This window comes from Heteronotia binoei, chromosome 16, assembly GCF_032191835.1.
Source record: "Heteronotia binoei isolate CCM8104 ecotype False Entrance Well chromosome 16, APGP_CSIRO_Hbin_v1, whole genome shotgun sequence".
NCBI classification, from domain to species: Eukaryota; Metazoa; Chordata; class Lepidosauria; order Squamata; family Gekkonidae; genus Heteronotia; species Heteronotia binoei.
The window spans coordinates 6,460,627-6,476,645 of record NC_083238.1 but is presented as its reverse complement, the minus strand read 5'-3'; the positions used below and the strand labels follow the sequence as shown (position 1 = coordinate 6,476,645).

General features: G+C 40.3%; 1 protein-coding gene across 1 annotated transcript in view; it reads left to right on the top strand.

Moving 5' to 3' along the window:
• Positions 1 to 16,019, top strand: part of LRP1B (LDL receptor related protein 1B) — a 1,229,602-nt gene that overhangs the window by 1,070,623 nt on the left and 142,960 nt on the right. The window contains exons 68-69 of the mRNA XM_060257450.1: positions 4,051 to 4,157; positions 13,742 to 13,871. Of these exons, the coding sequence (XP_060113433.1) occupies positions 4,051 to 4,157; positions 13,742 to 13,871 (237 nt within the window). The remainder of the gene's footprint in view (positions 1 to 4,050; positions 4,158 to 13,741; positions 13,872 to 16,019) is intronic.

The window sequence follows — 16,019 nt, the reverse complement described above, 5'->3', positions numbered from 1 at the left end:
ACCAGTGCTTATAGAGAAAAAGGAAAGCTAAAGCTCAGTATGAGCTTAGGCTGGCCAAAGATGCTAAAAACAACAAAAAGGGGTTCTTTTCTTATGTTCAGAGTTAGAAAAAGAGCAAGGGCATGGTAGGCCCATTGCGAGGGCAAGAAAGTGAAATTGTAATGGGTAATGAAGAGAGGGCGGAACTGCTCAATTCCTACTTTTCCTCAGTCTTCTCTTCTGAGGGAAACAGTGCTCAACATGGCAAAAACAGAACATATAAGGAGGGTATGAAGTTCCAGTCTAGGATCAGCATAGGGGGAGTACATAAACACCTAGTTTCTTTAAATTAAACTAAGTCCTCAGGGCCAGATTAATTGCATCCAAGGGTTCTAAAAGAGCTTGTGGATGTAATTTCTGAGCCTCTGGCTATAATTTTTGAGAATTCTTGTAGAACAAGAGAGGTGCCAGAAGATTGGAGGTGGGCGAATGTTGTCCCCATCTTCAAGAAGGAGAAAAAAGAGGATCCGGGTAACTACCCACCCGTCAGCTTGACGTCTATACCTGGAAAAGTTTTAGAACAAATCATCAAACAGTCGGTCCTGGAACATTTAGAAAGAATGGATGTGATTACTAAGAGCCAGAATGGTTTTCTTAAGAACAAGTCATGTCAGATTAACCTGATCTCTTTTTTTGAAAAAGTGTCTACCTTGCTGGATCAGGGGAATGCTGTAGACATAGTTTATCTTGATTTCAGTAAGGCATTTGATAAAGTTCCACATACTATTCTTGTTGACAAGTTGGTAAAATGTGGTTTGGATGCTGTTACCATTAGGTGGATCTGTAACTGGTTGACAGATCGCACCCAAAGAGTGCTTGTGAATGGTTCCTCATCCTCTTGGAGAGGAATGTCAAGTGGAGTGCCTCAAGGATCTGTCCTGGGACTTGTTTTGTCCAACATCTTTATCAATGATTTGGATGAAGGAATAGAGGGAATGCTTATTAAATTTGCAGATTATACTAAATTGGGAGGGGTTGCAAACACAGAAGAAGACAGAAACAGGATACAGGATGACCTTGACAGATTGGAAAACTGGGCTAAAATAAAAAAAAAAATGAATTTTAACAGGGATAAATGTAAAGTTCTGCATTTAGGTAGGAAAAATCCAATGCATGGTTATAGGATGGGGGAGACTTGTCTTAGCAGTAGTAGGAGCGAAAGGGATCTAGGGGTCTTAGTGGATCATACACTGAACATGAGTTAATAGTGTGATGCGGTGGCTAAAAAGGCAAATGCAATTTTGGACTGTATCAACAGAAGTATAGTGTCCAGATCACGTGATGTGATGGTATCGCTTTACTCTGCTCTGGTAAGACCTCACCTGGTGTTCAGTTTTGGGCACCACATTTTAAGAAGGATATAGACAAGCTGGAACGGGTCCAGAGGAGGGCGACGAAGATGGTGAGGAGTCCAGAGACCAAGTCCTATGAGGAAAGGTTGAAGGAGCTGAGGATGTTTAGCCTGGAGAGGAGGCGGTTGAGAGGTGATATGATCACCATCTTCAAGTACTTGAAGGGCTGTCATCTAGAGGATGGTGTGGAATTGTTTTCTGTGGCCCCGGAAAGTAGGACCAGAACCAATGGGTTGAAGTTAAATCAAAAGAGTTTCCGGCTAAACATTAGGAAGAACTTCCTGACTGTTAGAGCAATTCCTCGGTGGAACAGGCTTCCTTGGGAGGTGGTGGATCCTTGGAGGTTTTTAAACAGAGGCTAGATGGCCATCTGACAGCAATGAAGATCCTGTGAATTTAGGTGGAAGTGTTTGTGAGTTTCCTGCATTGTGCAGGGAGTTGGACTAGATGACCCTAGAGGTCCCTTCCAACTCTATGATTCCATGATTCCAGGTTTGCTGATCCCCAGTTATGGTTGCATCATTATTGTTGTATGTTTTCCTCCATAGCAGGAGATCTTGTGCCCTGGAGGGGAGCTTCTTTGGAGTACTAGGAATGAAAAGGCAGTGAAGATTTGTTCTGAGAACATGCTGTATTTCAGGAAGATTGAATCCAGCTTTTAGTCTTTTGTGTGACATAGAATGTTATTTTTTCAGTTAGATCAATCACAAAGCAGACTAAGAGAAAGTGAGTAAAATTAATATATTAAATTTAATATTTTAAAATAAAGATGTTGTGATAAGAACATAAGAATATAAGATAAGCCATGTTGGATCAGGCCAATGGCCCATCCAGCCCAACACTCTGTGTCACACAGTGGCCAAAACACACACACACACCAAGTGCCATCTAGAGGTCCACCAGTGGGGCTAGAACCCCTTCCACTGTGCCCCTCCCAAGCACCAGAATACAGAACATCACTGCCCCAGAAAGAGAGTTCCAACGATAAGCTGTGGCTTATAGCCACTGATGGACCTCTGTTCCATATGCTTATCCATTCCCCTATTGAAGCTGTCTATGCTTCATGGTGATGGTGCCTACATGTCACTAGTTGGAGCTTGTAAAATATGTGAGATTGGGTTGCCAACCTCCAGATGAGGCCTGGAGACCTCCTGCTATCACAGCTGATCTCCAGACAATAGAAATCAGTTTCCCTGAAGAAAATGGCTACTTTGGAGGATGGAATCAGTAGCATTGTACCCTGCTGAGGTTCCATCCCCTCCCCAAATTCCACCCTCCCCAGGCTCCAGTCCCAAAATCTCCAGAGATTTCCCAACCCAGACCTGACAACCCTAGTGTGAGATCACAGTAAAACTGGAGTCTCTGACACTAGTGAATACAGTTAAGCATGTTAAGTATTTCTTTAAAAAGCTAAACAATCTTGTAAGTCTAAATATATTTGTAAAAGGAAACACTGAGACAGAAAACCATTCAGATACAAAGCTATTAAATAGAGGCAAGCAGGAAAAATGGAGGAAAATATCAGTTTCGTAACCAAGGACAAAAGAGTACTAATGCAAGACAGGCAAATCTGTAAATTAAAGTTTGATTCTATTTCTGCTGTAAATGTGGTTGAGGATCAGTGAAGATCTCAATGGCCCTCTTTCTTTCCTCACTTGACCTTAGTCTGCTTGGTTAATATGTGTTGTAGAAAACAGAATCTTTACTATGGAAAAAATTGCTTCTAACAACAGGCAGTACCATTCATAAGGACTGTGGGGAAAATGTTACTAACAGGTCTGCAAATATTTATCTTTCAAAATACGAAAAAAACCTGTCAGTTGAATATTTGAACTCTGTGAAGTGTTTGAATTACAACAATAAAAGTGTTCAATATTGCATTTATATCCTAGACTCATACTTCCAGTAAACATTCCTAAGTATTTTATGTATGTGAATGTGCAATATGAATAAAGTCTGTTCACTTTCTGTAGGCAGTTTCAAAAGCAAAAGCTGCAAGTGTTCATTCAAAATTTTGATAGAAAGAGTTGAAAACTATTTTAAACAATACTTTGACCTAAATTCTAGGAACACAAAAAACTTCTGAAAAACTTTGAAGAATTAAAGTAATCTGCCTTAAAATAAATATTTGCTTTTACATAAGTAAAAATGGATAGCAGGCATGGATATATAGGTGTCAGGGTGCCAAGGAAATCAAGCAGGTCAGGATCAGGAAGGAGCATGGATGCAAGCCAGAGAATAGACTTGTAGCTTCCACAAGGTTACCAGGTGCTGGGTGGGAACTATATAGGAGTCTCAATCAGCCTGCTCCCTGGGTGGCAGTGACTCTGCTAGAACTCAGGGCTGAGAGATCCAAAGCATCGCGTGCCTCATGTCTTTGCTCTGAAAGTTCTTTCCGGAGCCTGCTTCGAACTCTTGAGATGGGAGGAGGAGAGCTTGGAGGAGATTGATCTTTAACAGCTGACACTGGTGCCTGGAGAGTGATTGATGGGCCAGCTGCTGTTTGTTCAGCTGAAGAAGTGGCTGGCAACTCTTCCAGGTCTGTTAACCCTTCCAGCTCCTCCTTGACAATAGGTGTGAAATACCTTTGTATCAATGCTTTGTGAATCCAGTTGCTCAGATTTCACATATGTATTGAAGACACTCTTTCTTCTTTCAGAACCACAAACGTGCACTTTGAAAGACTTTCACTGTTCAAATGGAGACTGTATGTCTGCAAGATTTTGGTGTGATGGAGATTATGATTGTGCAGATGGTTCAGATGAGGTAAGCATTTTCTTAAGGCCAGACTTGATTCATTTATCACCTGTGTCTGAGATGAGTTGGAATGAGCTCTTTCCAACTTCCATACACACTGCCATCTCCAGGTTGGCACCTACGCAATATAATCCAATGGACTGAAGCAATACAGCTGATATCTTACATAAATTCTATAGCTATATGAAGTAAAATTGTAAATGGGGCCACAGCTCAGTGCAGAAGTATCTAGTTGGCATACAGAAGGTCCCAGGTTCAATTCCCATAATCTCCAGTTAAAAAGAATTAGGTGATGTGAAAGATCTCCACCTGAGACCCTGTAGAGCCACTACCAGTTTGAGCAGACAATACAGACTTTGATGAACTAATGGTCTGATTCAACATAAGGCACCTTCTTATGTTGAATCAGATCACTGGTCCATTCTCACATAAATTGGTTAAATTCAAATCTGATAGAACATCTGATAGGAGATTTCATATTCTGAAATGAAATGAGGACTTTTGACATAAATGTGAAGCAATCTCAGTATTGATGCCTGTTGGTCCAGTTCTGCTGATCAAGCAGCTTTTTAAGCAGACTTCCAGTTATGCTGATGGCTCAGGAGGTCTCCTGAATGGCTGTAAACAATTTGAGTAGACACAGAATGACACTGGGCCCCCCTTCAAAAACCGTCCTCAAGCTCTCACAGCATCTTTCAGACTAATCATTTCTCTTACCAATTTCAGGCACCAGGATCAAGCAAGGCAAGAGGAGTAGCCATAGTAATCTCTTACAAAAATTCTTTTTCACTCACAGACTCCTATTATGATCTTAGGGGAAGATATAAATTTATCAAAGGATTCATTAGAAACAGACAGACTACAATTGCCTCACTAAATGCCCCAAATGATCAGCAGATACCATTTATCGAAGAGGTTTTTATCCATCTAATGACTTTTCCACAGGGCAATATTTTAATAGGCGCTGACCTAACTATATAGTTGATCACATGCTACTAGTCATAAAAAGCAACATCTAAAAAACCCCAAACTCCCAAGATTCACAAAACTCCATTCAGTTTTAAGCAAATTTAATCTTTTTTATATATGGTGGTCAAACAACCCAACAGTTAGAAACTATTCATATTTTTCAGTATGCTTTCAAGATTTGATTTTTTCATAGGCTCCCCTAATCTCCTGAATAAAGTCCTCTCATCTGAAATTTGCTCAAAAATCTATTCAGATCATGCCTGGGTCAATGCCAAGGTATTATGGTTCAACTCTTTAAAATCCCCAAAACAATAGAATCTAAACCCAGCTCTTTTATCCCTTGATCTGATTAAATTAGATACTGAAAAAGCTTTACAAAGCTAGTTTCAGGATAATGACAATGGGGAAACCTCAAATGCCACACTTTGGGATGCAATTAAACCCGTCATCAGAGGACATTTTATATTAATCTCCTCTTTTTATAATAAACAACAGAATATTTTAAAAGATAAGATTTTATCTGAAATTAACCATCTAGAATCTCATCATAAGGAAACATACAATCCCAAACTCCTTTGGACACTTGATATTCAACGCAAGGCTCTAGAAGCATTGGAACTAGCCAGTCTTAAAAAAAAAGCTAGATTTAAATTTAAGCACTTTATTAGATGTCCTCACTCTATTCATAACTTAGTCCAAATAGTCAATTGTAAACCACCAATCAAGCCAATTCAATTAATTCAAGACAATCAAGGAAATAAGTATACAGAGGACTCACAAATTTTAAATCAATGTTTTAATTTTTATAATTCATTATATAAATCAACTTCTCCATCTCATGATTCAATTAATCAGTTTATCAATTAAAAACCTTCCAAAATTAAAATCAGACCACAGAGAATTGCTCAGCGCACCAATTACTGAAAAAGAAATAGAAGCAATCAAAAGTTTAAAAAATGTAAAATCCCCAGGGACTGATGGCCTTCCCGGTGAATATAATAAGGCTTTTCCCCAAATCTTCTCCAAATATCTTATGAGAGTCTGCAACAATTTAGTAACTGAGGGCTAACTCCCTGCATCCTGGTCTGAATCAGTAACAATTGTTCTCCCAAAACCTGGTCGAGATCCTGCAATGTAAAAGCTTATAGACCAATTAGTTTTTTGAATCAGAATTTTAAAATTTTCTCTTCTATTCTTACACACAGACTGAATCTTTTCATCTCTCAATATATACACAGTGAACAGGCTGGTTTCATACGTGCAAGAAACAACAAATAATATCCGCAAACCTTTAAATATGATCAAATATTGCTGAATACATAAAACTGAACCCATTTTACTTTTATTGGACCTGGAAAAAGCCTTTGACTCTATTGAATCCAATTATTTATGTAATATTCTCAATGCAAAGGGCTTCGGGGAAAATTTCCTCATAGCGATTAAATCAATTTATAACTCTCCCTGAGCAAAATTAAGAATAAATGGTTTACATTCTGACTACTTTTTTCCTACTAGGGGCACCCATCAAGGTTGCCCCCATTCCCTCTCCTTTTCAACATAGCCATAGAACACCTCACTCTGTAAATACGTTCCAACTCAAATAACTCAGGAATTAAAATCTGTAACAGCACCTTTAAATTATCTTTATCTGCAGATGATGTTGTTTTATAAATTACCAACCCTAACCAATCTTTACAACATCTAAACCCTCTGATCAGCAACTTTAGTAAAATTTCAGGACTTTATTTGAACAACAAAAAAACCCAGAACTATATCCTATGCTTTTACAAGAACAGACACAATCGAATCTACATCTAGAATTTAAATACGGATCAATAAAAACTGGAAATAGTTCTCCTAATTCCTTTACATCTACAAGACCTGCACACCATAAACTTGACACCTATCTTACAGTCAATCCAAGCCAAATTCAAAAATTGGAAGAAACTAAATTTATCGTGGCAAGAAAAAATTGACTTAATCTGATCTTTTATCATACCTAAATTCATGTTTTTATTTCTATCCCTACCACTAGAGGTCCCATGGAAAATGCTCCTCCAATGCCAGAGACTGCTATTAAATTTTTTTTGGAATATGGAATGTCCAAGTATCAACTACCCAACACTTTGCAGAATCCCTCAGCTATGGCTTTCCTGACTTAATACTATACCATGATGCAACCCATCCAACCCATCTATCTTCCTTAGTTAAAATTTTGAACGATAGCTCCCAACTGGGTAGTAATAGAAGGGTCTTCAACATCTTTACCTCTTAGGAACGTTATTTGGAACCCTCCAAATTTACGACCTAAAACTACTTCGCTTAACCCATTTTTAACTAGTACGCTAAAAGTTTGGGATTGATATCAGAAAAATCTAGAACCAAAGATATCCCCATTGTCACCATTCTTAGAACAACACTGGTTTATTCCAGCCTTTAACAACCCAACTTTTAACATTTGGCATCACAATAATTTATCATGTATAATAGACATATCCAAGCAAGGCAAACTTTATGACAAAATTAGCCTTGAAAGGAAGGGAAATTTTAAAATCCCCTGGTATCAATACCTTCAGTTAAGTCACTTATTTTCATCCCCTTCTCTTAAAAGTAGACTTTTACAATTATTGATACCGTTTGAATTGTATCTCAGAAAACCTCAAATCCTACCAAACAGAAAAGCAATCTCAACCCTTTACAAATGCTTATTACAGACATCAGATACGACTATACCAAACTACACCAAAATCTGGTCTAAAGACCTAAAAATTACCATTTCTCAAAACCATTGGCAAAATTTATGGAGTTCTAAACATTTCAAATCTTTTAATATTAAACTGAGAACTCAACTTTTCAAAACCATCACCAGATGGTACCTCACTCCCATCCTTTCCATATGCAGTACATACCTTCCCCCAATTGCTGCAATACAAAGGGTACTTACATTCACTGCAGATGGGATTGCCCTCCAGTCCTCCAATTTTGGCCTTCCATACAACAATTTATTAAACAAACTTTGAATATACACATTTCCTTGCAACCAGAAATATTTCTACTAAACTTATGGTCTCTCTATCCTCATGTGCCTCTATCCTCATCCTGCCAAAATATCCAAAATACCTCTCTTGGAATATTTTTGCGCAGCAGCTAGGTATCTCATAGCTTCCTCAAAACCCTTAGACCATTAACAATAGCAAACTGGCTTACCATACTCCAGGAATTCTGTATATTAGACAAATTAAAGGACTCAAACTCAAACCCAGACTCTGCTTTTCACAACTCTTGTTTTGAAACCATATGGCTTCCCTTTGTTGAAAGCTCGGCACCACATGATAATTATGCAACTTTTCTTGATGCAGTAAGTGTAATATAGTGATTTAATGATAAAACAAATGTTATATGGTTGAATTAAGCTATGTAACTAGCCACTTTCTAAAGACAACACGTTTTATTTTGCTATGGTCGACTATGTAGACAAGACAGAAATTACCAACGAAGAATTGTATCTTTGAATTTACAATAAAACCTTAAAACTGTTTTAAAAAAGAGAACCTTTCTCAAGCTGTGCTCAGGCAGACCACACCCTTTGTCTTGCCCTTGGTATGCCACCATACATTACTGTGCTGGGAAGTACTTCCACCTTCCACTGACTGGCATCACTTACAGATTTCCAAAGTGTTAATTAGAACCAAATTAGAACCAGGAAGAAACAAGTCAAGAAAGTTGCGGGGGGGGGGCAGGAAATCTACCCTGTACTGTATCTTTGATCAAATCCATATCTTTGTTGATGACATTTTCTTCATTTGGACACATGGGAAAGAAACATTGGAGAAATTTCACCAAGACTTCAGCAACTTCCACCTCCCACTGCCCCAATCAATCTGATCATGAATCAATCCATGCAAGCAATATACTTTCTAATCACCATCGTACAATGGAAGCATAAAGACCACCTTATTCTGGAAACCTACTGACCACCAAACATATCTACATGCCTCCAGTCACCATCCTAAACACACCAAATGGTCCCTCAGACAGAGATTCTCACCTGCAGGTCTACAACAGATATTCTTGGAATTGCAATACTCACTTGATACAGTAAGGGGAAAAAATTAACAAAGCCAGAATGAAACAAAAAGATAACCTGCTACTACAAGATAGACCCAAACAAACAATAACAGAACACCACTGATGGTCACATACAGCTTTTGGCTCAAACAGGTTCAACATATCATTAACTACCTAGAAGGGTGGAATTCTAGCGGGAGCTCCTTCACATATTAGGCCACACCCCATGATGTAGTCAATCCTCCAAGAGCTTACAAGGCTTTTTTTTTTTTTGGTAAGCTCTTGGAGGATTGGCTACATCAGGGGCATGTGGCCTAATATGCAAAGGAGCTCCTGCTAGAATTCCACCCCTAACTACCTATAACCTATGCTGGACAATAATGGTGTGCATTCAGGTTTATTCTGAAAATATACCCAGAAAACAGCTTATCAGTATTTTTCAGGTATATTTTGCCTTCTCAATTATTTGGGATTTATTGGGAGGAACCCCCCCATCCCCCCCAAAAAATCCTGGATTTTGGCACAGAAAAACTCTCCCCACAGGATTGGTTCCTGGCTGGGCTCTGTTTGGCAGTCTTGTTTAAACCAGGCTGCCCAGTAGAGCCCCAGCAGAACCTGTGGGGAGAGTTCTTCCAGCAGGTTCAGCTTTTTGGCAAGCTCTTTAGTCCAGGTTAAAGGGACCACTCAAAGGAACCCCAGCTGAGCTGCTTGTCAGCTGTTTTTAGCAGCTTTGCCACTTTTCCCCCCTCTGTTTTTCTGTTTGGTTCTATTGGACCCCCCAAAAGTCAGGATTTCCAGAAATTTCCAGATCAAAATACTTCATTTGTATTTGAATCCAGTTTTTTTCAGGAATCCCAAAAAAATTGGGGGAGGGTCTAATGCAATGGTACTATGGTGATCTCAAACAGTGCTGCAGAGGTGCTCACAAGTTTCTATAAAAAGAGTTTCTTTAAAAAGAGTTAAAGCATAGCAACATAATATGACTGATCAAGCTTCAGCGTGCGTCAGGTCTGAAAGGAAAACCAATGGAGCGAAGAAAGATCACTCTGAGCCATCTGGAAACGCCATTGTTAGCCTAGGTCTATTCAAGGGGCTGACTCCCTGGAAAGTATTCCTTGCATGCCATTGTAAACCTCCCAGGTACCACTGGGCTGCTTTGAAGAGCTTCTAATTTTCTGTCCACCAAAAATAATTGTTGTCATATGCAAATATACCTATGTCATGTTTAATCTAATCTTATCCCCAAATTGCTAAATTTTTAGAGGTCCCTGACCTGGACAGCCAATGATAGCTCTATTTTGTCAGATCTTGATAGCAAAATAGGGTCACCCCTAATTAGTACTTAGATGGGACACCATCTTAGAAGTCTAGGGTTGCTGTGCAGAGGCAAGCAATAGCAAAGCACTGCAGGTTTTTTCTTGCCTTGAAAACCCCTTAAGGGGTTACTATAAGTCAGCTGCAACTTGACAGCAGTTTACACACATACCTTTGTTATTGGGTGTTTTGGCTTCACTTTTTATGAATTATTTATTGTCAAACCACATCTTGTGAGCCACCCTGAGCCTGTAGTGTAGGGCAGGATACAAATTGAATAAAATAAATAAATAGAGTTCTATCAACAATCACCAATTATATAGCATTTTTAAGCTACACAACTCCTAGTCAATCATCCCTTTGTTATTCCAACAATCCAGAATGGTTGGCCACAGTCATTGGCTGTAAGAAATACATAAGAGTTCCAGACTACAGCCCAGAGTTTGGAAGGGTTGGGCTTAAAGGGAATAATTTTACAGTCTGTTGCCATTCACTTTCTTTCCCCCTCAAAGGGCTTAATCAGTAATTATGGAACAGTTAATGCAGTTTACATATCAAGAGACAGTTCAATACATCAGAGCAGGCATAAAGCAGATGTCTACAATTTGACAGAAGAACTGAAAACAGATTTTTTGGGGGGAAAGAACTGAGGGAAGGATCACATAGAGCTCCTTAAATATTAAAGAACCCCAAAGGGACAAAAAATCTCTAGTAGCAAGCACGTTAGCTTTTTGTTGGAACTAAATTGTAAAGAATAATGGAAATGAAAAATAGCCCGCTCTGTGGAGAAATTAGTCTGCAATATAGTACAAGCCAGGTAGCATTGTGCACGGTGATCCCAGTTAGATCCAAGTTAACATGCAAAATATTTATGTACCATCAAACTGCTTCCAACTAATAATGACTTTATGAATTAATAACCCTGTGACTCTATAAATTAATGGACTCCAAAACACCCTATTAACAGCCTTGTAAACTGAAGGCTGTGGCTTCCTTTTATTGAGGTCTCCTCCTTTGTTGGGTCTCCTCCTTTTCATGATGCTTTTAGCTTTTCCTAGCATTATTGTATTTTCCTGTAAGTCTTGTCTTCTCCTGATGTGACTGAAGTATGATAGCTTATCCTTAGTCATTTTAGCTTCCTAGGAGAATTCAGACTTGATTTACTCTAGAATCCAATTATTTGTCTTTCGCTGGTCTGTAAAAGTGTCATCCAACACCACATTTTAAAGGAATCAGTTTTCTTCCTGTCAGCTTTCTTCATTGTCCAGCTTTCACATCCATACATCATAATGGGGAACACCATTGTTTGAATTATCATGATCTTGGTCTTCAGTAACAGTCCTTTACACTTAGAGATCTTTTCTAGTTCCTTCATGGCTGCCCTTCCAGGTCTCAGTCTCCTTCTGATTTCTTGGTTGCATTCTCCCTTTTGGTTGATGATTGAGCCAAGGAATAGAAAATGTTTAACAATTTCTTCTCTCTCAACCTTAAAAATTGTGTAATCCTTCAGTAGTCATCACCTTTGAAATAATCCCTTGGAATACCAATTTGGAATATGCTACCCTTGCTTAAATGCCATGCTCACTATTGCAAAAAGTGCCCAAACATATTATACCATGTTTGCTAATATCTCTGGAAATATTAGGAAATGTGTTTTCTATCCCTCTTTATAGCATACAGATATACCACAATGCTCTTGATTTTTTAAAAATGCTCTCTGTTGAGCAAACATATGTTGTGTAATTTCATCACTATTCAGTTAAGTATTTGAAACTATCACTCAAGCTTCAATACAGCAGCAACAGAAGAAACAATTGTGTGTAATCAGCATCCCGCAGGCTTGGTATAGGTGCTGAAAAACAAAAGGGGAGGAAGACAATGGAGGGAATGATAGATTTTTAAAGGGCGTTCTTATGCTTCTTGAGCTCACCCCAAAGCAATCGTAGCAGAAAAAAATTGGGATGTGGGTATTGCTTTTCCTAGCTTCTGCAAGTACGCTTTAACTGTGATTAAATAAATTGAGAGGTTTTAAAAATTAATAAATGGTTGTCATTCTGGATCACTGTTATTATAAGAATAACTGGTGTTAAATAGGGGGTGGTGGGGGGTGGGCTCCCTCTGGAAATCCTACCCCCCCAGGGAAAGTGCATGTGCAATACATAGCCTCTCCTCTCCCGGTGTAGTGAACGCCGCGTGGTCACTGTCTGGCTATGCCTGGCAGATGGTCACTGCAATGGCCTCTCCTGCATTACTGCATCCGTAGCAACACCTTCTCGCTGGTCCCCCCCATTTTCACAGAGTTTGCTACGTCATGGTGCGACCGAATTGTCCGGCGGTATAACCGGATGGGCAGGCTGGGCCCACCAACTTCGTCAGCCTAAGAGAAGGAAAACTCTAACATCAAACCCGGGCAGATAGAGCTCGTTAATGTAACACCTACTACCTGGAGGACTCACTGCCGGCGTCCCGGCTTACTGGGCCATGGCAGATGACCCCCAGGTGAAAGGGTGGAGCCAGTACCGCGCACACTGCGCTTCACCTAAAAAATTCCTCTGCGCAGGCCTGAAGGGCATATCCACACACACAACCCACAACGCATCAAGTCCTGCAGCGATAGGCAAGGGGCGAAACGGCATGTGGAAGGTGCCACTGGAAGCCGCAGTCCCGATCCTGCATGTAGGCGGTTCAGGATATTGGTGCATGATGCTAACCCGGAGACGAAAGCATCTTTCGGCAGCACCCTGAACGACCAAGCAGCCTTATCTAGGGACAGCACTGCTTGCTCCACACGGAGAGGGGCCTAGAAAAGGTGGCCTAAACAAAGCTCGTCTCCCCCACCCCAGTTGGCTAAGAATCGCACTGCTACAGGACCAACCCTAAATCAGACTTTTCCCTGCAGCCGCTGTGGCCGGACCTGCCTGTCCCACATTGGTCTTGTCAGCCACCAGCGAGCCTGCAGCAAACGTGGACTATTGCACCCTTCTTAAATCTTCGTTCGCGAAGCCAAGCCGAGAGAGAGAGAGAGAGAGAGAGGGTGTTAAATATCACTCTCTCTCTCTCAATATCCAGTTATATTGACTATTTTCTTTGGGGTTTTGTTAAAAAAATAGTTTTGCTAAATTTGTGTTGTTAGAGAATTTATAAATACTGTAAATCAGAGTGGGGCCCTAAATATTTTGCACTGTTAAAGTTTAATATTATATTGTACATTCATTAAATTAGTGACTTAATTATATTTACAGAGATATTGTGAATCTGGTTGCTTAAAAGACCAGTTCCAGTGCTCCAATGGTCAATGCATAGCAATGAAGTGGAAATGTGATGGGCACGATGATTGCATACTTGGAGAGGATGAGAAAAATTGTGAACCAGGTACTTCTTTACAAATGAACCCCACCCATTGACAGTAAGAAATGGATCAGCAACTAAAATTACATTTTTGTAGATTGTTGCATGATATGATATACCATATTTATAGTTGCACTGTGTACCCAAGTCTAAAACCCAGACAGTATGTGACTCAAAAGGCTTGTATCCTCTTCTGTTCCACTTAATCTGTTGGGTTGCTATGGTACACAGCACCTCACTGTGTAAAATGTTCCTGTTCGTGGTGGTAACAATTTGGAATATAATTTATGGGGGAAAGCTCCATTCTGGGAAAGTTGTTTTATTAAGACTTCATCTAGAAATTTATATAGTTACAAAATCTGGAGTAAACTAGTTTCTGCATACTTGGAATACAAATGTTTCAGAGCTAATTGCTTCTGAAGTTAAGTCTCTTCTGTGGTAGTATCTTCAATTATGCTACAGACAAAAGAGACCTTCATGGTTATTGAGCCGAGGATTGATTTACCCCAGTGCTTTTTCACATGAAGCATGAGACTGGATTGGATGGACAATGGTAGCCATCCAAAGAGAAGGCAGAAAGGAGAGTATGCCATCCTCATGCTGCAGCTTTGGTTGCCTCCTGCTGACTCACCCTTTCCCCCTAGAATATTGCAGGAGTAGCCGGGTGCCATTTGGGGTGAAGCAGCAATTTGCGGGGGGGGGGGGGGGAGGGATTCTTCCCTGATTTGCAGTGGGGAAGAAAGTTTTTTCACTTGCTTAATTCAGGTGTGGTGGGAGTAAAATCTGCTTAATTAGGCTTAGTCTTGGACTGTTTAGGCCACAACTAGAACTAAGTTTTGCTGTGTTGGTCTGAACAGAACAAAGTTTGAGTCCAGTGGCACAAAACTTTATATGCAGAAATAAACATTGCTCATCTTGAAGGTGCCTTTGTTATATTGCTTCAGACCAACACAGCTACCCCTCTGAATCTATGCTATAACTGGTTTGGCAGGAATAGGGCAGGTTGCTTAAGACAAGTAGGCACGGTGGAGGGCATGTCCCAAACAGACCATCACTGGCTTTACAGCAGGATGGGGCTTGCAAAAGAATGAACATAAGAAGAGTCCTGCTGGATCAGAGAAGTGGTCCATCTAGTCCAGCATCCTGTCTCACACAGTGACCTACCAGATCCTCTAGAGGGTCAACAACACATCATAGAGGCTGAGACCTTCCCTTAATGTAGCCTCCTAGAACTGGGATTCAGAGGTTGACTGCCTCTGAAAGTGGACGTTCCCCTCACTCACCACTGATAGCCCTATCATCTATGAATCTATCTCATCTGCTTTTAAAGCTGTCTATTCCTGTGGCCATCACTACATCCTCTGGCAGCAAATTCAAAATTTTACTCACTCTCTGTGTAAAGAAATATTTCCTTTTGTTTGTCATGAACCTATACCCATTAGGGTTGCAGGTCCTACCCGACCGCGGGCTGGGGACTCTTCATGTGTAGGGGACTCTTCATGTGTCACTTGGAAGTGACACTATCATGCTGGGTATGTTGCTGGGGGATGCTCTATCACTTCGTAAAAAACTCTATGATTATCATAGAGTGTTTTCCTAAGTGATAGAGTGTCCCCTCAGCAATGTGCCCGGAGTAATAGCATCTCTTCTTGGTGATGTCATCATGCCAGGCACATTACAGTGTGCTGGTGCTCTTTGGGTGCAGGGCTTCCCCAGCCTCCAGTTCTGTGGTGGCGGGATGGGGCCCCCAAAATTGGGGGAACTCCTGCCCCCAGCAGGAGGCTCAGAAGCCTCCTGCCCATCAGCTTCAGTTTCATTGGATACTCTCAAGTTCTAGCATTTTGGCAGAGGGAGAAAAATTTCTCTTTGCCAACTCTCTTCACCTCATGCTTAATTTAATAAACTTGTTATGTGCCCCTTAGTAATCTCTTTTCTAAACTGAAAAGTCCCAGACTCTTCAGCCTTTCATGATAGGGACCGCCCCCCCCCCATCATCTTGGTCACCCTCTTTTGTACTGAGATGTCCTTTTTGAGATACAGTGATCAGAACTGTACACAGTATTCCACATGAGATCACACTCCAGATCTATAAAGGGGCATTACAATAGTGGCCATTTTATTCTCAATCCCTTTACTAATAACCCCTAACACAGAGTGTGCCTTTTTCACTGC